The sequence below is a fragment of the Oncorhynchus clarkii genome, chromosome 27 (genome assembly GCF_045791955.1).
Source record: "Oncorhynchus clarkii lewisi isolate Uvic-CL-2024 chromosome 27, UVic_Ocla_1.0, whole genome shotgun sequence".
NCBI lineage: Eukaryota > Metazoa > Chordata > Actinopteri > Salmoniformes > Salmonidae > Oncorhynchus > Oncorhynchus clarkii.
This window is the reverse complement of record NC_092173.1, coordinates 24,751,846-24,778,372: the sequence shown is the minus strand read 5'-3', so window position 1 is coordinate 24,778,372 and position 26,527 is coordinate 24,751,846. Positions and strand designations below refer to the sequence as shown.

At 43.6% G+C, this 26,527-nt stretch overlaps 1 protein-coding gene across 1 annotated transcript in view; it reads right to left on the bottom strand.

The window, feature by feature from the left end:
- LOC139385962 (G protein-activated inward rectifier potassium channel 4-like) overlaps positions 1–22,642 on the bottom strand; it is a 33,842-nt gene extending 11,200 nt beyond the window's left edge. The window contains exons 1-3 of the mRNA XM_071131277.1: positions 22,201–22,642; positions 9,229–9,311; positions 87–960 (exon numbers count right to left, since the gene is read on the bottom strand). Coding sequence (XP_070987378.1) covers positions 87–960; positions 9,229–9,291 — 937 coding nt within the window. The 5' untranslated portion in view covers positions 9,292–9,311; positions 22,201–22,642. The remainder of the gene's footprint in view (positions 1–86; positions 961–9,228; positions 9,312–22,200) is intronic.
- Between the last annotated feature and the right edge of the window lie 3,885 nt (positions 22,643–26,527).

Sequence of the window (26,527 nt, the reverse complement as noted above, 5' to 3'; positions counted from 1 at the left end):
ATACACTAGTGAACTTTACTCAGGTGACCACTAACCTGGTGCCCTATACTCTGGTGACCTATTAGCCTTGGTTCAAGAGGACGTACCCGTAGCTTCGACCATGCCCTCCAGGATGACCACGATCTCAAACTCCTCCTTATCCATCTGTGCCTGGGACAGCTCCCAGAAGGGGCTCTTCTCGTTGATCTCGTGGGAGATTATGAGTGGGGAGACTAGGAAGAGCCGGTCGTCTCCTGTGTCGAAGCCGATGTTGATGTCCGTCTGGTTGAGAGGGATGAACTCCCCCTCCTTGGTCTGCTGTGAGCGGATAAGCTTGGCCCGGATGGAGGCCTCCACGATGTGAGAGTTGCGCAGGTCCCCGACTCTGAACATGAGACACAGCTTGTTGTCCCGCACAGAAATCACTGCCTTGTGGGAGAACATGAGCGTCTCAGCGCGGTTTTTGGGCTGGGAGATCTTCACGAACATGCAGCCCACCATCATGGCATTGACGATGGAGCCCAGGATGGCCTGGATCAGCAGCAGGATGATGCCCTCAGGGCACTTCTCTGTGATGACGCGGTAGCCATAGCCAATGGTGGTCTCCGTCTCGATGGAGAAGAGGAAGGCCGAAACGAAGCTGTTGAGGTTCTCAACGCAAGGGGTCCAGCCCTCCTCGTCGCTGTGCCACAGGTCCCCTCGGATCAGGGCGATGATGTACCACAGCAGGCCGAAGAACAGCCAGTTGACCACGTACACCAGAGTGAAGATGAAGAGGCTGAAGCGCCAGCGCAGGTCTACCAGGGTGGTGAACAGGTCGCTAAGGTAACGGTAGGTCTCCTGCACGTTACCGTGGTGAACGTTGCACTTGCCGTCTTTCTGCACATAGCGTTGCCGGGGCTTCTTGACTGGGTCGGCGATGAGGTGGGTGTGCTCGGTGGAGATCTGGGCCTCCCGCATGTGTTTGGGAAGCTTTTGCACCTGGAGAGACAGAGAGGAAGAGAGACAGTTCCGCTGAGACGTTGGTCACAATATCATTGATTTCAGTATTTAATGTGTGGAGCCAGGAGTGACCTGTTCAGGAAAAACACTGGGCTCTCGTTATAGTCTATCGCTTGAGACCATTGTTTTTCCTGGTCAGGTCAAAAGGTCAGCAAAAATGTCTGCCTCTATTCATGTGCAATGTCCTCATATTACCCTTGTTGCTACAATGTGTGAAACATCCTCATATTACCATTCTTGCTACAATGTGTGAAATGTCCTCCTATTACCCTTGTTGCTAAAATGTGTGAAATGTCTTCATATGTCTGTGTGAAATGACTGTGTGGAATTTTCTCATATTGCCCTTGTTGCTACAATGTGTGCATTGCAGTGCTGTCACACTGTCATGTTATATGAGAAAATACACATTCTCAACCTTTTAAGTAATTGCTTTGACTTCATCCTCAACCACCTTCAACTGCCACCCTCATTGGGGTACGTGATTTACATTTAAAAACAGTCCATTTATATTTTCCAACGGTGCTATACATTTGGGTGAGGTTTTTTTATTGCCTGAGTAGACTTGTTTCACTGGCAAAAATAAAATTAAACCATCTAGTGTTCAGCGAGATAACAACACAATGTCAAATATTATAGCCTAGTCAAATAATTTACATCCAATCACATTAACCGGAATTCCACTATGTATGTAGCCAAACATAGCTTCTGCTCATGTTGGTATCTGTACTGATGGAGCAAAAGCCATGACAGGTAGACATAGTGTAGTGGTAACGGGCATGCAAGCAGTTGCTCCCGACGCCACTTGGGTACACTGAGGCTCTTGCTACCAAGGGAATGCTTGACAGCTTGAAACACGTTTTGGACATTACAGTGAAAATGGTTAACTTTGATAAAGCAAGGCTCCTGAACTCTGGTGTATTTTCTGCGCTATGCAATGATATGGGCAGCGACCATGTAACGCTTTTACAACATACTGCACTGGTTATCAAGGGACAAAGTATTGACACGTTTCTTTGAATTGAGAGACCATAATTTTCACTTGTCTGACCGCTTGCATGATGACGAGTTTCTCACAAGACTGGCCTATCTGGGTGATGTCTTTTCCTCACCTGAATGATCTGAATCTAGAATTATAGGGAATCTCTGCAACTATATTCAATGTGCGGGACAAAATTAAGGCTATGATTAAGAGGTTGGAGCTCTTCTCTGTCTACATTAACAAGGACAACACACAGGTCTTTCCATCATTGTATGATTTTTTGTGTGCAAATGAACTCAAGCTTACGGACAATGTCAAATGTGATATAGCGAAGCACCTGAGTGAGTTGGGTGTGCAATTACGCAGCTACTTTCCCGAAACGGATGACACAAACAACTGGATTCGTTATCCCTTTCATGCCCTGCCTCCAGTCCACTTACCGATATCTGAACAAGAGAGCCTCATCGAAATTGCAACAAGCGGTTCTGTGAAAATGTAACTTAATCAGAAGCCACTGCCAGATTTCTGGATTGGGCTGCACCCAGAGTATCCTGCCTTGGCAAATTGAGCTGTTAAGACACTGATGCCCTTTTCAACCATGTACCTATGTGAGAGTGGATTCTTGGCCCTTACTAGCATGAAAACTAAATACAGGCAGAGACTATGTGTGGAAAATGATTTAAGACTGAGACTCTCTCCAATACAACTCAACATTGCAGAGTTATGTGCATCCTTTCAAGCACACCCTTCTCATTAATCTGTGGTGAGTTATTCACAATTTTCGATTAACAAATAAGGTTTTCTATATAAGATGGTTAAATAAAGCAAAATTATTGATTATTATTATATTAATATTTGTGTCCTGGTCTTATAAGAACTCTTTGTCACTTACCATGAGCAGGGTTGTGACAAAAACGTACACTCATTCTTATGTTTAATAAATGTATCGTATAGTGTGTGTGGCAGGCGTACAATGATGGCAAATAACAACATTTGAGAGTGCGCCATGGTGTAAGAGGGGTACGCAGCTGGAGGTTGAATGTTTGAAGGGGTATGGGACTATAAAAAGTTTGGGAACCACTGCCCTGGCTAATTGAAATGAAGGCTCCTGATATAGTAGCTGCACTGCTCCCATAACATTGTGTGAGAGAGTGTCTCTCCAAGCACATGGTGCGTCATGACTGTGGGAGGGAGAAGAGAGAGAGACCACAAGGGTATGGGGCCTTCATTCCTCACTGTTGGCCCAGCTCCAGACAGGCGATCTGTTTCCACAGCTGCATCTCTCCTGTACCTCACTCCCTATGGGACACTGGCAGGCCTGGATAGGAACATAGGAGGCTGCTAATCTAGTCTTTTTTTTGCAACCTGCATTGAGTATAATTCAGATCCAGCTCCAAAACTGAAATAATGGCTCCTGATGTTCAATTGAAGGAATTTAAATGAAAGACATGCCCTTGAAAATACATGCTATAGTCCTGCAAATTATTTAAATATAGATCTGAATACTGTAAGCAGGTTTCCATTGACAAAAGCCCAAAATAAATAAATTGTGACACTTAATGGAAATAGCAGCGATAGGAGGAATTTTGTAAATATCTACAACATTTTTATCCATTCGACAGGGGTCGAGCAATAAACTTTATATATTGCGACAAATTATGATGGATAAAGGGGTTTTCGAATAAATGCTTGCCGAATAATTTTGAAAGTACACAGGGCATGTGATGTCAACAGGTAACGATGAAGCAGCACTCCACATTTAATTCGAAATGCCTACTGCCTATTAAATCTATCTTTGCAGGATCCTTGTCCTGACTTTCAAATATGGCTTATTTGCTTTGGCTTTTGTGGTTGGTTGAATGCATGTTTCACCATCCAATTATTTCAGATCTACAGATGTGCAAGTTTCACCATCCAATTATTTCAGATCTACAGATGTGCAAGTTTCACCATCCAATTATTTCAGATCTACAGATGTGCAAGTTTCACCATCCAATTATTTCAGATCTACAGATGTGCAAGTTTCACCATGGCACGGACCGTGGCGATACGTTGGCACAGGAGAATTATTACAATATGGTAAATATGAATAAATTATTGCATTCCATGCTGGCTTTTGTGGGCTACCTGAGACATGAACCAAATTGTCACCAATTTATTCATCGGCAATTTGCCTAAATAGGTCATGGAAATACATCAAGCACTTCATTTTTAATCAACACTGTAGATTCTTTTTAGCTGTGACGTAATTTTGGCCAGCTGTTTTTATTGACACAAGACAGTTAAATGGAAACGCACCATAGCAGACAATTGTCAAACCTATTTTCTATGAACATTTTATAAATGTCGACAAAAAAATCACTGGACAAGTTAATGGAAATTCTAGCTAGGGACTCTTCATTGTAGTTCTATAAACACACGCACATTAGGAGAGTATTCCATGTATCAGATGTTGCTTTATTTATATATTATACAGTAATGAAAGGTTTGACAGTGAAGTGAAAGACAACACCCATTGATCAATACAGCAATTAGTCACTCAATGACATTGGGATCCTGTGACATGTGTTTGGGAGAAAATAGGGGTTACTTGAAAATGTAATGTCTTTAACTTCTTTGAGCCATTTTTCTACAGCAGGAATTTAATCATATAGCAACAGGAAATGTGAATTATTATGTGGATTAGAATGGACATTTTTGTGGGTGTTGCTACATTTTTCGTAAATTTCAAAGTGGAAATTACAAACTTCAGAATCCCTTTTAAACCTTGACTACACTACACAGTTTACATTTACTGCATTGCAAGTTATCCTCCAACAGGGTGAACAAATGAAGATCCTACATCTGTACCTGTACAGTCCTAAATCAAAGACAATGGACCTATTTGTTTCCATTTGAGAGTGTTAAAGAAATTCCTAATTGAGTGATTGATGAAGCCATCACAGACAGTGCTACAGTAGTGCAGCCAGCCCAGAGTCAATGACGTCCCCAGGGCAGATACTCCATATACAAATTAATTAGCAGTTGCTGTGTGCTGGTGTTTTTCCACAGTTGGTTTGCCTCACCACACTCAGGAAGAATAAATTAAATCGCCTCTGGAATAAAGACAAATAACCTGGACTATTTCACCATCCATTATCAGGACATGCGAGTCGTTTTCTCACAATCATCCTCTCTTTCCCTCTCAATGGTAGTGAGCTGAACCATCCATCATCTTCCGCAGACAGTCAGGCACACACACATGATCACCCTTCTTATAGGAAACTCATGATCCACAATGGTTCCCCCTCGTCCCCTTATATTTTTCCCTTACACCAGACACTTCCATCTTTCACCACCCCCTCTTTCTTTCCCTCTTCCTCGCTCTCTCTCTACCTCCCAGCAGTGTCACACAGGACAATTGGGGGAGGGAGAGGAATGTGTGTATGTATGGAAAACATGTATCCAAAATGGCGTAGCAGTGCAGACGTGTTTTGTTCATCCTCTCGTGTACTTTTGTATTTTTTCATCTTTTTTTTGTATATATTTCAATTCTATTTTCAATCTCTTCTCCATTTTAGCTCAATTATACCTTCCGGTAACCTACCTCACCCAATGTGATACGGAACCGATATTATTTGTCATTTTTAGACCTGATAGCAAGAACCCCAGACATCACAAGCTAACCAGCTAATTAGCTACAAGCTATTTAGTAATTGTTAGCCACTGCTAGCGGCCTTTACCTTCTGCACAGGTACCAGCCCTTTTAAAAAAATATATATATTTTTTAGCCTGGATAATACTCGCCAGCCTACCAGTAACGGACTGTTTCTCCACTACAACACCGGATTCCTGCAGTAATCCCTGGTCCATTCTCCTCATCTTCACAGCTATGTAGCACCCACCAAGTTACCCAGTACTGAAGCTATCCCTGAGGCCCACCTCCCGCCCTACTCAGTTGTTCACCCGGACTCCACCCAAACACGACTAGAACACACTACTCCACCCGATCCTTGCCGTAAGCTCTGGACCTTGGCACCGGATCACCGCTGCTACCGAGTGGCTAAAGTGGCTAACGCCTCTGCCACGAAGCTAGCACCAGTTAGCCGTGAGCCAGGCGCATCTGCTGGATAGAAAACTAAATTACTACAACTACAATACCTCTTTTGCCACCTGGCTTGGATCCTTAGTCGACACGGCGCCCGCCGCACCACCACGACAGGTCTGCCGACGAATACTCCATCCGCTGTGCCTTCAACCGGCCTCCATCGGAGCAGACGCTTCTACTAGCCCCGGGCAACTAACTTTAAACGTTGCGCCGCCCGCGTGCTAGCGTAGTAAGGACTACTCCGCGGCCTCCCTGTTCATCTATTGTTGCCAACTGGACCCTATGATCACTTGGCTACATAGCTGATGCCCGCTGGACTGCCCATTAATCATGGTACTCCATTCTGTTTATATATTTATTTTGTTTGTTTGTTTATCTTCCGGCCCCAGCTGCGAACTCCGGCTCTGTGTGTAGTTAACCGACTTTCTGCCCATTCATCGCCATTTTACCTGTTGTTGTTTTAGCTGATTAGCTGTTGTTGTTGTCTTAACTAGCTCTCCAAATCAACACCTGTGATTACTTTATGCCTCGCTGTATGTCTCTCTCATATGTCAATATGCCTTGTATACTGTTGTTTAGGTTAGTTATCATTGTTTTAGTTTACAATGGAGCCCCTAGTTCCACTCATTATACCTCTGATACCTCCTTTGTCCCACCTCCCACACATGCGATGACCTCACCCATTATAACCAGCTTATCCAGAGATACAACCTCTCTTATCATCACACAACATTTTCCGTCAAGATAGACAGCCAAAGGGGGAGGAGTTGCAATCTACTGCAGAGAGAGCCTGCAAAGTTCTGTCATACTTTCCAGGTCTATACCCAAACAGTTTGAACTTCTAATAAAAAAAATTACCTCTCCAGAGATAAGTCTCTCACTGTTGCCGCTTGCTTTCGACCCCCCTCTGCTCCCAGCTGTGCCATGGACACCATTTGTGAATTGATCTCCCCCATCTAGTTTCAGAGTTCATTCTGTTAGGTGACCTAAACTGGGATATGCTTAACACCCCGGCAGTCCTACAATCTAAGCTAGATGCCCTCAATCTCACACAAATCATCAAGGAACCCACCAGGTACAACCCTAAATCTGTAAACATGGGCACCCTCATAGACATTATCCTGACCAACTTGCCCTCCAAATACACCTCTGCTGTTTTTTCAATCAGGATCTCAGCGATCAATGCCTCATTGCCTGTATCCGCTATGGGTCCACGGTCAAACGACCCCCGCTCATCACTGTCAAACGCTCCCTAAAACACTTCTGTGAGCAGGTCTTTCTAATAGACCGGGTATCCTGGAAGGATATTGACCTCATCCCGTCAGTCGAGGATGCCTGGTCATTCTTTAAAAGTAATTTCCTCACCATCTTAGATAAGCACGCCCCGTTCAAAAAATGCAGAACTAAGAACAGATATAGCCCTTGGTTCACTCCAGACCTGACTGCCCTTGACCAGCACAAAAACATCCTGTGACTGCCATAGCATCAAATAGTCCCCACGATATGCAACTGTTCAGGGAAGTCAGGAACCAATACACGCAGTCACTCAGGAAAGCAAAGGCTAGCTTTTTCAAGCAGAAATGTGCATCCTGTAGCTCTAACTCCAAAACGTTTTGGGACACTGTAAAGTCCATGGAGAAGAAGAACATCTCCTCCCAGAGGCTAGGTAACACAGTCACCACTGATAAGTCCATGATAATCGAAAATTTCAATAAGCATTTCTCAACGGCTGGCCATGTCTTCCTCCTGGCTACTCCATCCCCAGCCAACAGCCGTTCCACTTCATGATTGATTGTGTCCCACTTGTTGTTGATTCTTCACAAAAAAATACAGTTTTATATCTTTATGTTTGAAGCCTGAAATGTGGCAAAAGGTCGCAAAGTTCAAGGGGGCCGAATACTTTCGCAAAGCACTGTATCAATGATGTCGCTCTTGCTGCGGGCGATTCCCTGATCCACCTCTACGCAGACGATATCATTCTGTATACTTCTGGCCCTTCCTTGGACACTGTGCACTGTAGCCTCCAACTGTTCTTAAACGATAGTAAAACCAAATGCATGCTTTTCAACCGTTCGCTGCCCGCACCCGCCCGACTAGCATCACCACCCTGGACGGTTCCGACCTAGAATATGTGGACAACTATAAATACCTAGGTGTCTGGCTAGACAGTAAACTCTCCTTCCAGACTCATATTAAACATCTCCAATCCAAAATCAAATCTAGACTCGGCTTTCTATTTCGCAACAAAGCATCCTTCTCTCACGCCGCCAAACTTACCCTAGTAAAACTGACTATTCTACCGATCCTCGACTTTGGCGATGTCATCTACAAAATAGCTTCCAACACTCTACTCAGCAACTGGATGCAGTCTATCACAATGCCATCCGTTTTGTTACCAAATCACCTTATTCCACCCACCACTGCGACCTGTATGCTCTAGTCGGCTGGCCCTCGCTACATATTCGTCGCCAGACCCACTGGCTCCAGGTCATCTATAAGTCTATGCTAGGTAAATCTCTGCCTTAGCTCAGTTCACTGGTCATGATAACAACACCCACCCGTAGCACACGTTCCAGCAGGTATATCTCACTGATCATCCCCAGAGCCAACACCTCATTTGGCTGCCTTTCCTTACAGTTCTCTGCTGCCAGTGACTGGAACGAATTGCAAAAATCGCCGAAGTTGGAGACTTTAATTTCCCTCACCAACTTTAAACATCAACTATCTGAGCAGTTAACCGATCACTGCAGCTGTACATAGTCCATCTGTAAATAGCACACCCAATCTACCTACCTCATCCCCATACTGTTTTTATTTTATTTATTTACTTTCTGCTCTTTTGCACACCAGTATCTCTACTTGCACATCATCATCTGCTCATTTATCACTCCAGTGCTAATCTGCTAAATTGTAATTATTCTCTCCTATGGCATATTTATTGCCTACCTCCTCATGCCTTTTGCACACACTGTATATAGACTTTCTTTTCTCTACTGTGTCATTGACTTGTTTGTGTTATTGGCTTGTTTATTGTTTACTCCATGTGTAACTCTGTGTTGTTTTCTGTGGCACACTGCTTTGCTTTATCTTGGCCAGGTTGCAGTTGCAAATTAGAACTTGTTCTCAACTAGCCTACCTGGTTAAATAAAGGTGAAATAAAAAAAAACAAAAATGTTCTTACTGCTGTGGGTGTGACTCCTATCTCCATGTCGTGGTCCATGTGGACTCGAGAATCTCCTGCCATCCTCAGGTGGAGCTCAACACCTGTGGGGAGAGAGGGAGATGGAGATTCAACTAGCTTTGAATATCCAATGAATTCAGCATTACACTTTCATTAATGCACAGAATTATGCATCAATCAAATCTCAACAATAGATTGTTTTTCACAACATATCCCCTAAGATCAATCAGGAAAAATCAAGGATCAGGAAAAATTCTGCATAGTCAATACTGCATTGACTGATAACCCTGAAAAAAAAGTTTTCTACACATATCATGTCAATCACTTTAAAGAAATCAATACTACTATGCCAGTCATCTGTTTGAATAGGAGCCACTACTAACAGCGAGCCTGAATCTTAACAATTCATGCTCAGGTCTCCATTTTCATGTCAAATCTAGGCTACTGTTATGCTCCAACAACCATACTAGCGTTCCATTAAGAATGCAAATCCAGTACATTACTTCATTCATTACTTAATGCTTCAGTAGGTGGCATGTGAGGACAGTGAAGTCAGTAGTGAGGACATTAGAACAGAGCCTCAGTTCGTCATAATAAGACAGACCTTTTTCACCAACACAGAATGCTAATGTGTGGATTAACTCTGGACTCACATGAGAAATTGGACTCACTCTGTTAGCTAATTTGTAATCTCTGAATGAAGCAGTCTCAGCTGTCAGTAGCTACCGTGTTCAACCTTTGTTATCCCCCCGAGGAGGAGAGGAGGAGAACACATCAGTGCCAGTACGCTGCCTGGGCTGAACACCAACCCAACTTTTAAAAGCCCTGATGCTGCATGGACAAGCTGACCACTACTTGAATCACAATAATCACCAGCCTGGACCCTTCACAATATGTCCACAGCATAGTTTTATGTCTTCATTTCTTTGTTTAAACTTCCCATGTGCGTACAATAATAGCTCTTTCGCTTTTTTTGAAGTATCACCATGAAATGTGATTTGATGTAGTTTCGAAGACTTCTTTTCGAACAGTAAATGTGGTTTCTTTGTTGTTGTTTTAGGTCTATTGGTGTAATACATTGATCTAATGACAGACTGCAGTGTCTGTGCTCTGATTTTAATGTGCCAGAAATTGTATTTTTAAACATCAATTGCATACTCAAACCGACAGAGGGAAAAAAAATTATGAATAATATTTTTTGGCAATGGGATTAAATTACATACGGGAAGTCAGCCCTACAGATATGAGATGGGGAGAGGGCAAGTCTATAGGGACTAATTTTAGCTGCAATTTCACAACACCATTTCAGTTATATAAAAGTTGAATAACTGATAGGGTCACTGGTGTTTAAAAATAATCCAATATAGTGACAGAGTATGAACTATGTGTTCCATAATCACCAATCAGCAGAAGTGTGGACTCAAGGCACATGACTTGGACTCGAGTGAGACTCGAGTCACAAATTTGATGACTTGAGACTCGACTTGATAGAAAATCAAATTTGAGACTTGACTTGGAGCCTCAAGACTTGGGACTCGACTTTAACTGCCTAGAAGGCCAGCATCCTGGAATCGCCTCTTCACTGTTGACGTTGAGACTGGTGTTTTGCGGGTACTATTTAATGAAGCTGCCAGTTGAGGACTTGTGAGGCATCTAGGGTCACATGTGTAGACTTTATCGTGAAAGGCTTACTTACAAGCCCTTAACCAACAGTGAAGTTCAAAAAGAAGAAAATATTTACCAAGTAGACTAAATTAAAAAGTAATAATAAAAAGTAACACAATAAGAATAACAATAATGAGGCTATATACAGGGGGTACTAGTACCGAGTCAGTGTGCAGCGGTACGAGTAGCAGCAGTGTACAAGAGGGGGGGGTCAATGTAAATTGTCCGGTGGCAAAACTGTTCAGCAGTCTGATGGCTTGGGGGTAGAAGCTGTCGAGGAGCCTTTTGGTCCTAGACTTGGTGCTCCGGTACCGCTTGCCGTGCGGCAGCAGAGAAAACAGTCTATAACTGGAGTCTCTGACAATTTTATGGGCTTTCCTCTGACACTGCCTCTTATATACAGTAGGTCTTGGATGGCAGGAAGCTTGGCCCCAGTGATGTACTGCACTACAGCCCCATCAATGTTAATGGGGGCCTGTTTGGCCTGCCTTTTCCTGTAGTCCACGATCAGCTCCTTTGTCTTGCTCACATTGAGGGAGAGGTTGCTGTCCTGGCATCACCTTGCCAGTTCTCTGGCCTACTCCCTATAGGCCGTCTCATCGTTGTCGGTTATCAGGCCTACCACTGTTGTGTCGTCAGCAAACGTAATGATGGTGTTGGAGTCGTGTTTGGCCACGCAGTCGTGGGTGAACAGGGAATACAGGAGGGGACTAAGTACACACCCCTGAGGTGTTAAGGATCAGCGTGGCAGATGTATTGTTGCCTACTCTTACCACCTGGGGGCGGCCCATCAGGAAGTCCAGGATCCAGTTGCAGAAGGAGGTGTTTAGTCCCAGAGTCCTTAGGTTAGTGATGAGCTTCATGGGCACTATGGTGTTGAACGCTGAGCTGTAGTTGATGAACAGCATTCTCACTTAGGTGTTCCTTTTGTCTAGGTGAGAAAGGGCAGTGTGATTGAGATCGCGTCATCTGTGGATCTGTTGGGACGGTATTCGAATTGGAGTGGGTCTAGGGTGTCCGGGAGGATGCTGTTGATGTGAGCCATGACCAGCCATTCAAAGCACTTCATGGCTACCGACGTGAGCGCCATGGGTCTGTAATCAATTAGGAATGTTACCTTCGCTTCCTTGGGCACAGGGACTATGGTGGTCTGCTTGAAACATGCAGGTATTACAGACTCGGTCAGGGACTCGGTCAGGGAGAGGTTGAAAATGTCAGTGAAGACACTTGACCACCATCTGGCCCAGCAGCTTCGTGAATGTTGACCTGTTAAAGGTTTTGTTCACATAGGCTACTGGGAGCGTTATCACACAGTCATCCAGAACAGCTGGTGCTCTCGTGCATGCTTCAGTGTTGCTTACCTCGAATCGAGCATAAAAGGCATTTACTCGTCTGGTAGGCTTGTGTCACTGGGCAGCTCACGTCTGGGTTTCCCTTTGTATTCCGTAATAGTTTTCAAGCCCTGCCACATCCGACGAGCGTCAGAGTCGGTGTAGTAGGATTCAATCTTAATTATGTATTGACGCTTTGCTTGTTTGATGGTAGCTGGATTTCTTATAAGCGTCCAGATTAGTCTCCCGCTCCTTGAAAGTGGCAGCTCTAGCCTTTAGCTCGATGCGGATTCTGGTTGGGATATGTACGTACAGTCGTCGTCAATGCACTTATTGATGCAGCCAATGACTGAGGTGGTGTATTCCTCAATGCCATTGAATGAATCATTGAATATATAATATGCCATTGAATATTCCAGTCTGTGCTAGCAAAACAGTCCTGTAGTGTAGCTTCCATGTCATCTGACCAGCTCTGTATTGAGCGAGTCACTTGTACTTCCTGCTTGAGCTTCTTCTTGAAATCAGGAATCAGGAGGATATGATTGTGGTCAGATTTTCCAAATGGAGGGCGAGGGAGAGCTTTTTATGCATCTCTGTGTGTGGAGTAAAGGTGGTCTAGGATTTTTTTCCCCCTGGTTGCACATGTGACATGCTGGTAAAAATTTGGTAAAACTGATTTAAGTTTGCCTGCATTGAAGTCCTCGGCCACTAGGAGCGCCACGTCTTGGTAAGCATTTTCTTATGGCCTTATAGAGTTGGTTGAGAGCAGTCTTGGTGACAGCTTCGCTTTGTGGTGGTAAATAGACGGCTACGAATAATACAGATGAGAACTCTCTTGGTAGATAGCGTGGTCGACAACTTGTCTTAAGGTACTCTACCTCAGGCGAGCAATACCTCGAGACTTCTTTAATATTAGACATCGCGCACCAGCTGTTATTGACAAAAAGACACACACACCCCACACCTCGTCTTACCAGACGTAGCGTCTCTGTTCTGCCGGTGCATGGAAAATCCTGCCAGCTCTATATTATCCTTTTCTTCGTTCAGCCACATCTCAGTGAAACATAGGATGTTACAGTTTTTATATTTTCTAACGATTTCACGTTAGCAAGGAGGATGGAGTTGGGAGTTTACTCGCTCGGAGGATGGAGTTGGGAGTTTACTCGCTCGCCTCCGGCTTCTCAGAAGGATTCCCAATCAGCGTCCCATTTTCCAGCGTCTTTTCTTTACGCAAAAGGCGTGGATCTGGGCCTGTTCCAGTGAAAGCAGGATATACTTCTCGTCGGACTTGTTAAAGGAAACAGTTAAATGAAAAAAATGATTCCAGTCAGTGGTGAGTGATCGCTTTTTTGATGTCCAGAAGTTATTTTCGGTCATAAGAGACGGTAGCAGCAACATTATGCACACAATAAGTTAAAACAGTCTCAAAGTTTGGGTGGTTACTGGCTATATGTCTAAAGACAGCTGTAACATCTCACTGCCTTCAGTATTGTGGGATGAAGATATATTCTGGTGAATTAATAACAGTATTTGTGAGGAAGAAATGGGCTACCTAGTTGACAAGCATTCTGCGGGCAGGCAGCCCTCCAAAGTGATAGTGTTTGGTGCAGACAGACCATGCTTTCCATCTGATCCTGCAACCTCCTGTGTACAGGTAGTTAGGCCGTATGATTCTTCTTGCTTAGAGAAGTGACGGCATGATATCCCTACTTGGCTGCAAACATGAATCACTTTCAGCTCAAAATGCAGGTGTAAAAAATAGTTTATTTCTGTATCTTAAGTTTAGAAAATGCATTGCCATTTCTGGCTTTATTGACAGGCTACATTTGCGCAGCCATTGTGTGCGCATTCATGTGTGTGCGCGGGGCTCGCAAGCTTTGAGCCACTACTTTTTGGGGAATGGGGGTCAAAAACGTTGAGAATCACTCACAGATTTCTGATTTGCTATACAGCTATAGGGTCGGGGTGCAACACAAACATCAGATTGTAAGGAGAGCATTGCCATAAATAAATATGCAGCTACAAAAAATGTGTGATCAAGAATATCAACTGTTTACTTTGCAAACTCACCAGCAATGGACCCTCAACCAACAATTACTAGCATAGGTCTACTGGTCTTTAGGTACAGTATTTCAAAATTGCTTGAAATGCATAATTTACTTCAAATCAAATCAAATCAAATGTATTTATATAGCCCTCCGTACATCAGCTGATATCTCAAAGTGCTGTACAGAAACCCCGCCTAAAACCCCAAACAGCAAGCAATGCAGGTGTAGAAGCACGGTGGCTAGGAAAAACTCCCTAGAAAGGCCAAAACCTAGGAAGAAACCTAGAGAGGAACCAGGCTATGTTGGGTGGCCAGTCCTCTTCTGGCTGTGCCGGGTGGAGATTATAACAGAACATGGCCAAGATGTTCAAATGTTCATAAATGACCAGCATGGTCGAATAATAATAAGGCAGAACAGTTGAAACTGGAGCAGCAGCACGGCCAGGTGGACTGGGGACAGCAAGGAGTCATCATGTCAGGTAGTCCTGAGGCATGGTCCTAGGGCTCAGGTCCTCCGAGAGAGAGAAAGAGAGAAAGAGAGAATTAGAGAGGGCACACTTAAATTCACACAGGACACCGAATAGGACAGGAGAAGTACTCTAGATATAACAAACTGACCCTAGCCCCCCGACACATAAACTACTGCAGCATAAATACTTATGAAGCTTGCATTTATAATTTGTTGTTAAAATGAACTATTACATAATTAAAATATGTTGTAGACAAAATAATGAAAAGTGCTGTCTGGTAGCTTCAATAAATAGACAACTCATTGCATGTATAGCTTATTTCTTATACTTGAGACTTGACTTGAAAAAACGTATGATTTGACTCGACTTGCTCTTAGAATGCACGACTTGGACCCGACTCGAGATTCGACCCATTCTACTTGGGACTCGACTTGAGACTCAAACCTTGTGATTCGAATAATAGTGTCTTGATTCCACCTCTGCCAATCAGAAAGCAATCACCAGATTGCTTCTACCTGAGAATAACAACACCATCTGATTTGTCTCTGTCGTCATGCTCTGACATTGCTCCATTTTGATCAGTGATAGATGCAAGGCAAGGCATCATGGAGAGAAAATGCAAAGTGGGGTGGAGGAGCGAGGGCCCACGTCACACATGAGATCCACACAGGAATACAGTGTTGACATTGACGGGTCTAAAGTAAAGGGCAGAGCGACGTGACAGGCATTTCAGACAGACAGACAGACAGACACGAATACAAGACACACAAGGCCCAGAATAGTGAATGTGTTATAGTGTCGCCAGGTCCTGCTTTCCAAGTCAGTTAAGGATTATGTCGTGTCTTTGGCTATGCCAGATTAAGTGATATGACATGCTATTCTATAAAATAATTTATCCGTAATTAATATTACCTGATTGAGCTAATCATGTAAATGTAATTAACTAGAGAGTCGGGGCACCATTAAATAATATTTATAGAGCTGTTATCTTCAGAATAAACTCTTAAAGACCTAGTAATATTTTACATCAGTAGCAGTCAATATTAATCGTCACCTTAATTCAGTCTCATCTGAAAGTTTTAAATTCTTGGTTATCTGCACGAACCCTGGCTAACAAGTTGAATCAGCAATACAAAATTGGGTTTAATTATTTATTTACTAAATACCTAACTAATCACACAGAATTACACATACACATAATTAATCATAACTTGATTACAAATTACGTCATAAAGGAAAACGTCCCTGGCGGGCGGAACAGTTACGACAGCTTGTTACACAAAAGAAAAGGTTCTGGGTTTGAGTGAAAGAGAGGGAAGACTGGGCGAAGCTGTGCTATCGTAAATACAGTATCTTGTGCATTCTAAATTACAGCTAATTTGGAAAAGGAAAATGCAATAAATATTTACTCTGAGCTGCGCTTCAGTAAGTTGGTGGTAGATGGAAGGCCGTGTTGCCCAACCGAGTCCTTTGTCCTTTGAAGAATGTCTCTGGTTGTCAATTGGATACGTTGTAGCAACGTCGTTGTGTGGTAGACGGGATACTCTGTCTGTTCCTTCCTAACCTGCGTTTGCAGCTGCTGTTGCTAACTCAACGGCTAGGAGGTATCACTTCTGTAGTGAATAAGAGTTCAAAGTTCACACCATTCGCAACCAAAGCTCACGCTGATGTTGGCTTCGTTCTGTAGTTATTATCTGAACCATTCTGACATCGGACCGTCGTCCTCACATCCTCGGAACAGGAGGTTACATTGTCGTTAAGACTTTATATAGGAAGGGAGAGGAGGGCGTGTTTGAAAAGTTTTATAGTGCATGTCCCTTCACAGGGGCGAGCCACTGATTGAGCAGAGACCTACCTTATGAAAACCCAAATCTCACATTTTAGAAGCTAAAATCACATTTCATCCCATCACAAATTATTTCATATTCAAATATATATATTGAACAACAATTCCATGTGAATCCGATAACTCTGATGTGCAGACTTTCCACTGTAGAGTTTATGTCATCTTATCATTGATGAGAATGTCTCAGATGACAACCGAGCTGACATCATATTCATTAAATACCACCGCATATGTTCCATTGGTCAGATTACCAGAATATAGTTAATTTCCCCCCACCTTCTGATGTTCCCAGAATCTCTATGTTAACCAAGGGTTTTGCAAATGTAACATCAGTAGGGTAGAGAGAGGAAAAAGGGGGGAAGAGGTATTTATGACTGTCATAAACCTACGCCCAGGCCAACGTCATGACACTTTCATGCATTAAACATCTCCCCAGTGACTGGTGAACCCAGGACCTGTGTGCATACTCTGCCTGTGTTTGATTGCTGCTCTGCTCTCGCTGCAGACTCACCAGCGGTTGTGCAAACACAGATTCCAGCTCGGCATTTTATCTTTAAGAGGGTAACAAGCATTCATCTTGTTACTTGGAGAGCGACAGGATGCTTTGGGTGAATTGGGTTTAGGCTCTGATAGAGTGAGTGCTCATCTGTTGGTGGCGGAGAAGTAAACCTGCAGTTGTGCTCGTGCGCTCTCTCTCTCTCTCTCTCTCTCTCTCTCTCTCTCTCTAGCAGCTGTTTCAGGCTGCTGTAATGTTTCCACCTGTACACTTTCACATTACGTTTTTTGAGGACAGTTTAAGTCTTTGTTTGAGTTACACAAACAGCTATTGTAAGGTTTAATTATCTTCATTAGAGGCTCTTTAAAATGTTGTTGATGTCAGCCCTCTGTGCAGTTAGGAAATGTGAGGGCTAGTTGTGAGGAGTTAGGTGGCCAGGACAAGGCTTGTATCAATATTAAATACTGCTCCAATAACACGACTGTCGGCCAACAGAGTTAACTGGCCTCTGGAGGACCGTAATAATGAGGACTTAGATTAGCCCCTAGTCATTACTCTGCCTGAGAAGACAAAAAACTTGATCAACAAGATAACTGGGTTTGTAGCACTTCATTTTCTCGATTAGCTTACATAATTTGAAGGTAATCAAAGCTCTTTAAAAGAGCAAATTTGGGGACTCATATCAAACACATTTCCTGTCTGAAAATATCCATGAGACGTGCATGTGTTGCAAATGGTTTCAAGCTAGATCTATGAATAAGCTACAGTATACCACGCTACTGTCCATTCCTCAGAGAATGATGAGTGCAGTAAGAAACTGCTAATTCTGCACTAACCCTTTGGTTTACAATACAAATTCTATTATTTGGGGGCACTGATCCATATATTCTGAGGTCATACAGAAGCTTTCTATTTTCCACAGAAAATTCAATTCTGAGGAGTCATCAAAACAAAGCATAGGTCTGACAGAGGGGAGGAAAGAGAGAGAGAGAGAGCTGAGTCTTCAATAATATCTGCACTGGGAGGATCTGCACAATCAGTGCAGAAGATATATATCTTCTCTAGTGGAATAAGTTGCTCCAATGTCATTTCTGTAGCCCAGCATTGGGAGCCTACTTCCCCTCCCCTCCCCTGCTCCTCTCTGCCCTCCCCTGTTTCCCTCTTCCCAGAGCCAACTCTCAGCAGCAGCGTCATGGCTACCAGGCTCTCATTCATGAGTTAGTCGCAGGCTAATGCCTCGATCACACCAAGAGCATCATTGCGTAAAATGGTACGCAGCATAATCTTGATATGTGTGCAACAAAAGTTCAACATTCCCCCTCTGCTACCATTTCTGTCAAGCCGTCTACGTATACAGTTTGATGCATACGTTGGATCATTCCAACGTATGCACCACACAGAACGCACTGCAACTGCCTCTGCAACGCAATGCTGCAAGGCAAACAAAGTGTTCCATTGGAAATGAATGTATTTCTGGTGTGCCAAAATGTAAGGACGCTGTGTGATCGAGGCATAAGACAAGTGGCTCACAGTGCAGCGCTTCATCCCTATCTTTGCTCACTTATGACACTTTGAGGTCGGTCAGGGCAAATGACTAAAAATGTCTCCAAAGCCTATGGATGCCAGCCAGCTTGGCTTCAGGCCCAGACTCATTTTTCTACCTCCTCGTGGCTGATAGCCGGCCTTGAGCATATACAGTATAGTACTTGTATCATCTCTCACGGATCACCTTCTCCTGAGCAATGGACACCGCCTCAGCTAGACGGCCTGCCCACACTGGAGACTATTAGTCTAATGAAATGACAACGGACCAAAAAACTAAACACCACACAGCCACAGCCAGGAATAACTGCTGCTTACTCGAATCTCGTACTCTCGCGCCCCTGTGCCAAGGGTACGTGTATTTATAAGTGATGCCCCAAACTCCCCAACACTGTTGAGTGATGCTGGACGGACTGAGCACCAGGCCAAGCCAACAACACCCAGTCCACTGGACCAGAGTAGTCCTATAGGACATGAATGTGGCAGGAGAGGAGGATGGGGGTTAAGGAGAGGACAGGAGCTCCAACACCCTGCAACACCATGTCCCGTATTTATCAGGTGGCTCGTCAGCCTCTTATCGTAATTTACGGGCCAGAGCCCACATTCACAGGAGTGAGAGAGTGAGGGGTGGATGGACAAGAGGAGGCAGAAAGCAGGAGAGGAAGAGAGGAGGGGGTGCTGAGCGCATGCAGAAAGAGCCAAAGGTCACACGGACCTAATTAGAATTCTTGCGGCACCTCGCTCTGTCCCTGCACCAGTCCTTTGAGGAGGCCGCTCCTTCTCGCCACCACATACCATGTCAGAACATCCATGGTGTCACTCAATAAGCCTTGAGCCCGTTATGCTGAACATATGTCTCTTTCCCTGTGTTAATGGGCTGTGACTGAGGGAAACTACTCACCCTGGGTGATGGATGCTCACACTTGGCTCCATAGATAGATGTGTACGCAAAGGAAAATCCGTCTGGAGATGGTTAAGTAAACAAGATGTTAATTTATTTCACCTAATGATAGCAAGGGTTCTAATTATGATTCTCCAGGATAGACACCACTACTGCTTCAAATTATAGAACAAATAATACACGAATATTGCATATGAAAGGGTTCTACTAACCTAACATATGGAATTGTTTTAAGACGGTCATACCGTGGATCATTTAACTATTTGAATTCAAATTTTGGGATTTACATTTTTTTATTAAAAAAACATATTTATATTGGCTTTTACTACTGTAGCCCATTGAAACACATTGGATAACACATTCATTAATGGCAAAAAAGGAAATTAACATACAGATATTGAAAGCATTTAATGAGAGCTTAAAAGGTGTGCAACATGAAAATACTGTCTCATTTACATTGTGTCATTTATTGACAAGACCGACCCAGAGATAGAATATCCAAAGTCAAACCAATTTTGCTACTGTTGCACACCAGCCAGCTGAAGCCAATTGGCAAAATAATTTGGCTAACTCTTCCCACCTGCAAACACACAGGAGATACCCACATCAAACCACACCACGAAACCAACTCACTTTTGAATTCAGTCATGGCCCCTAGCATTTCTTAACGAACCAAATCTAAAACTAGATGGATGGAGCTCCAATCCGTATGACCTGCAGCATCTTAATCCCCATAATGCCCTTCAAGATAAAGGACATCACTGCTTTTGCAAGGAGCTCTGTCTCTAAAACCTCAATGTCATCCCACATTGTTCTCCACTCTGTGACACTGGACAGATTAGAGCATGGCCAAGTATCACTCTCCTCCCACTTCCACCTCCACCTCGGTAACGGCCAATTAACCTGGACAAGAAATGCTCTCCCATTTTGCCTAGCTGAGTGGCTTTACAGGGCTGCAGTAGCCTTCTTTTCAAATCATACAGACACACAGTTTCCATAGCACTTAATACAAAGAATTGTTCACGCTTGGCTAAGCTCCTGACACAGATGCATTGCTGCAATACAAGCGGGGATGGGCTGATTTTTATCACAGCCATGCCTACCACCTTACCCAGAGACCCGGTTTTCACAAAATAAATTCACACAATTAATTATTCAAACACACAGTAATCTCATCTCAATGTCTCATTAGATTTGGGCTAGCGTTCTGGGCTGAATCAAACCTCAGTCCACAACATGAGAGAGACTGAGTTGGTTTCAGTGGTTGACTGAGGTGATGCACAGAGGCTGATAATGATGGATTTACAAAAGGAGTTACAGCATAACTCTAATGCAGTTTACAAGGTCAAAGGGCCATCCATCAAAATCACTTACGGTGCTACAACTTTCACCCCGTGCAACAATCAAACAGTGGCTGCAACAATCAAAATGGCTGCACCATTTCATCAATGGTTCATGTCAGATTGAAGTGATACCTATACAAATGGACTGGTTACACACACACATACACACACACACAAACCTAATCAAAAGGTTAAAAAGGTGAGCATAGAATAAAATATGTGCTATATACTACTGTTCTGCACCATCCTTCTCCTATAGCATTTCCCTGTTAGCCCTACCTTTACACTGCTCAATGGGAAATGTTTGAAAAAATAATGATCACATACCGAACACTTTTAAACCACCTCTGCATTCCCTGCTGAGGACATTCCCAGGAACATTGCGTAGGAAAAACATGCCCGTTGGACATGGCCACCATTGTCATGAAAGTTTTACAGGGACAACTCAAGATATTTTGTGCAGAGTGCACTCAACCAGGACAGCCTATAAGAGCAGACAATAGCACATCACAGCCCTGAAACCAGCCTCTCTAATCCCCGGCTCAGAGAGGACTGAGTGCTCCAACGGAATCAATGCAAATGATTTGCTCTAAATTCTTTACTAGTCTCCGATATTCCAGCGAAAAGCTACTGCAAACAGATAATGGCCTCCTCTCTCTCTCTCTCTCTCTCTCTCTCTCTCTCTCTGTCTCTCTCTCTCTCTCTCTCTCTCTCTCTCACCACCTTCTTTCATTGAATGTGTGGAATCGAAAACACAACACAACACACGGTGCTGTGTGTAAAACCCCCACACTGTTGGCTGCTGCACTCGTAAAACTCCTGCATTCAACTATAGGAGAATTTAAGCATCCTCTAGCATCAGGAAACTAGGCAGTAGCCTCAGCAGCATCTCACAGTGGTCTGACAGGGCTGGAAACCCATTGTTTTTTGATTACCTAGCCCTCAGAATGAGAGCAAACAAATGCACTGCAGTGACATTAGTGATATAGAACACAAGCAGGATGTGATGGGAAAGAGGTCGCAGGCAGTGCAGGCTGGAGGTATCTGAGGTATCTCTCTCTTAGGGAGCATAGCAACCATACTATATGGTTTTAATTCACGTACACACTTTGATCTGACACGCGGCTAAATGGATGATGGCGAGGTGATGAATTACGGAATGTAATGACAGCATGGCATCGCATTCAAAGGCAGATCGAACAGCTCAGCTGCAGCCTAAGGGTACCCTATAACCACAGCGTTAGGCTTGCATCAGAGCTATACTTTCTCTCCCTCCTCTCTCTGCTCCGGCCGTGTCTCCCTACTTTTTCTCAGTCTAGCATGAGTCTTACCTTCAGGTGGCCACAGGAGCAGCTGGCAGGCTCCCGTCGAGGCATTTCACGGCTGTTACTCTCCCATGGACTCCCCTCTCCTTCCCTTGCTTTGTTCAGCAGCCCTCCTGCCTCCCAGCTCTTCTCTTCTCCTTTTCACCGCTCTAGTCCTATGTGCTTGAGTGTGTGAGTGTTTCCTCCCCCGACCACCCCCCTCACCCTCTTGCTCTTCTCTTACTTCCTTACCCTCCTCTTACTTCCACGCAGAGCTCTTGTCTCTTAGGATTGATCCTTTATGTGTGTGTGTCTGTGCCACATGACACGTTTCACTCTGCAGTCAAAGAGGAATGAGCTGGGAAGAGAAAAACACTGTGAGAGGCAGAGAATAGGGAGGTACCTAGTCAGTTGTCCAACTGAATGTATTCAACTGAAATGTGTCTTGCGCATTTAACCCAACTCCTCTGAATCATAGAGGTGTTGGGGGCTGCCTTAATCAAAATCCATGGCGCCCAGGGAACAGTTGGTTAACTGCATTGCTCAGGGGCAGAACGACATATTTTTACCATGTCAGCTTCGGGGATTGGATCCAGCAACCTTCTGATTACTGGTCCAATGCTCTAGCCACTTGCTGCCCAGTGAGTATAGGGAGAGAGAGAGTATAGGGAGAGAGAGTATAGGGAGAGAGCGAGAGAGAGTGAGTGAGGTAGAGAGGGAGTATAGGGAGAGAGAGAGAGAGTGAGATAGAGAGAGAGTGAGGTAGAGAGAGAGAGTGAGGTAGAGAGAGAGTATAGGGAGGTAGAGAGAGAGGATAGGGAGAGAGAGGATAGGGAGAGAGAGAGAGCGAGAGAGAGAGAGAGAGAGAGATGTAGAAAGAGAGGTAGAGAGAGATTATAGGGAGAGAGAGTAACATGGAGAGAGAGTGAGGGAAAGAGAGAGTGAGGAAGAGAGAGAGGGGTAGAGAGAGTGGTAGAGAGAGAGAGGTAGAGAGAGAGGTAGAGAGAGAGAGGTAGAGAGTGAGGTAGAGAGAGTGAGGTAGAGAGAGTGAGGTAGAGAGAGAGAGGTAGAGAGAGAGAGGTAGAGAGAGAGAGGTAGAGAGAGCGTATTGAGCACTGAATGAAATTAAAAAGGTACTAACCACATTTGGCAAAAACTTAACGAAGGTACAATCTATTGTGACAATGATGTTTGCGTATGTGCAGCTTATGCTCCTCCTTCAGATTCATCATACTTTGATGATCAGTTTTTTGACAATCTCCATACAGAAATAATTCAATTTCAGGCAGAGGGTAAAGTGTTTCTTTGTGGAGATTTCAATGCAAGAACAGGTTCTGAGCCTGACTACACTGATGCGGGAGGTAACCACCACATATTTGGACACCCCTCCATGTACAGAAGCCCTATTATAAATAATAGAAACAGTCCTGACCAAATACTGAACAAAAATGGGAAGTAGTTAGTGCATCTCTGTCGAGCCTTAGATGCTTAATGGTAGAATCAGAGGGGACTCTTTAGGTCACTTTACTTACTGCTCAGCTCTTGGGACAAGTGTAGTCGATTATGCCATCACTGATATTGAACCCTCCTCCATTAGTGCATTCACTGTCAGACCACGGACACCATTGTCAGATCACAGTCAGGTCAACGTGTTTCTGAAGAAATTAACCAGCAATATTCAATAGAAAAAAACAGCCCAATAAACTCTACAACTTAAACCAATCGTACAGATGGGCTAAAAACAGTGCAGAAAGATTCATTGAAACACTGAACTCAAATGAAATGATGAACTCTATACAGCTCTTCAATAACTCACAATACCAAGACAATAAAGAAGGTGTCAATTCGGCTACTCAAAACATCAATTGCATATTCCAAAAAGCAGCATCAAAAGCACATTTCAGAAAACCAAAGAAATGCAACATCAGAAACAAAAACCAAAATGTTTCTGAAAAATGGTTTGATAACAAATGTAAAACAATTAGAAAGCACCTAGGATAAATATCAAATTAAAAATATAAGCAGCAAAACAACCTAGAGCTACGCTATGAATACTTTGAAACACTGAAACAGTATAAACAAACACTGAAACGCAAGAAATTGAATTATACCTACAAGACACTTGAGGAAATTGAAAACACAATGGACCAAAATCCGTTCTGGGACGTGTGGAACAATTCAAGCACGACAAAGCCACAGGAATGAACCATTCCAGATGAAAGGAATTTGGAAAACTTATTTTGATAATCTATACAAAAACATCCGACATACAGACTTACAACAGAAATGTAAAAAAAAAAATGAGCATCCTTGAATCAGTCATTTAAAAACAACCAAAATCCATTAGATTACCCAATAACCCAACACAAACTAAATGAAAAGCTCAAATCCATAAAATCAAAGAAGGCTTGTGGTCTAGATAACATCAGAAATAAAATGCTGAAAAACAGCGCACCTGAGTAGCAAAATGCTGTGATTAAATTGTTCAACATGGATATAATTTATGGCTGCTTCCCTGATGTCTGGAACCAGGGCCTCATCTCCCCTATCCACAAAAATGGAGACAAATCAGACCCCAAAAAGTACAGGGGAATTGGTGTAAACAGCAACTTGGGAAAGGTTTTCTGTAGCATTTTGAATTCAAGAATTCAAACCATTCTTCAAGAAGAAAATGTAATAAGAAAATGTCAAATGTACTTTCTCCTCAACAACCAGCCACCACTGACCATACAGTGACTTCGTAAGAAGCATTTCAAGGTCCTGGAGTGGCCTAGCCAGTCTCCAGATCTCAACCCCATAGCAAATCTTTGGAGGGAGTTGAAAGTCCATGTTGCCCAGCAACAGCACCAAAACATCACTGCTCTAGAGGAGATCTGCATGGAGGAATGGGCCAAAATACCAGCAACAGTGTGTGAAAACCTTGTGAAGACTTACAGAAAACATTTGACCTCTGTCATTGCCAACAAACGATATATAACAAAGTATTGAGATAAACTTTTGTTATTAACCAAATACTCATTTTCCACCACAATTTGCAAATAAATTCATTAAAAGTCCTACAATGTTATTTTCTGGGTTTTTTTCTTCTCATTTTGTCTGTCATAGTTGAAGTGTACCTATGATGAAAATTACAGGCCTCTCTCATCTTTTTAAGTGGGAGAACTTGCACAATTGGTGGCTGACTAAATACTTTTTTGCCCCACTGTATATACACCTTACACACACTAATTAATGAACACGTCCACCAAAAAAAAAGATGGCAACATTTTTGCTTGCTTTATTAAAAAAGCATTTGATTCTATTTGTACTATCTATTTGGACTACACAATTCCTGTAGTGGAGCAGGTTGAGAGCTTCAAGTTCCTTGGTGTCCACATCACCAAACAACTAGAATGGTCCAACACACCAAGAGAGTAGTGAAGAGGGCACGACAAAGCCTATTCCCCCTCAGGAAACTAAAAAGATTTGGCATGGGTCCTCAGATCCTCAAAAGGTACTACAGCTGCAACATCGAAAGCTGGTTGCGTCACTGCCTGGTACGGCAATGGCTCGGCCTCTGACCGCAAGTCACTACAGAGAGAGTGCGTATGGCCCAGGACATCACTGGGGCTAGCTGCCTGCCATCCAGGACCTCTACACCAGGCGGTGTCAGAAGAAGGCCCTAAAATTGTCAAAGACCCCAGCCACCCCAGTCATAGACTGTTCTCTCTACTACCGCATGGCAAGCGGTACCGGAGTGCCAAGTCTAGGACAAAAAGGCTTCTCAACAGTTTTTACCCCCAAGCCATAAGACTCCTGAACAGGTAATCAAATGGCTACCCGGACTATTTGCATTGTGTGCCCCCCCCCAACCCCTATTTTACGTTGCTGCTACTCTCTGTTTATTATTTATTATCCATTCATGTACATTCTACCTCAATTGGCCTGAACAACCAGTGCCCCCACACATTGGCTAACCGGGCAATCTGCATTGTGTCCCGCCACCCATCGCCTGCCAACCCCTCTTTTACGCTACTGCTACTCTCTGTTTATCATATATGCACAGTCACTTTAACAATATCTACATGTACATACTGCCTCAATCAGCCCGACTAATTGGCGCCTGTATGTAGCCTCACTACTTTTATAGCCTCGCTACTGTATAGAGCCTGTCTTTTTACTGTTGTTTTATTTCTTTACTTACCTATTGTTCACATAAATACTTTTTGCACTATTGGTTAGAGCCTGTAAGTAAGCATTTCACTGTAAACTTTGATTTGAGATACGAAGCAAAGACAGATCCTTACCAAGTACAGGCTGAGTGTCCACTGATTGGCAATAGAAACCGACAGACATAAAAAGACATGGCTACCCA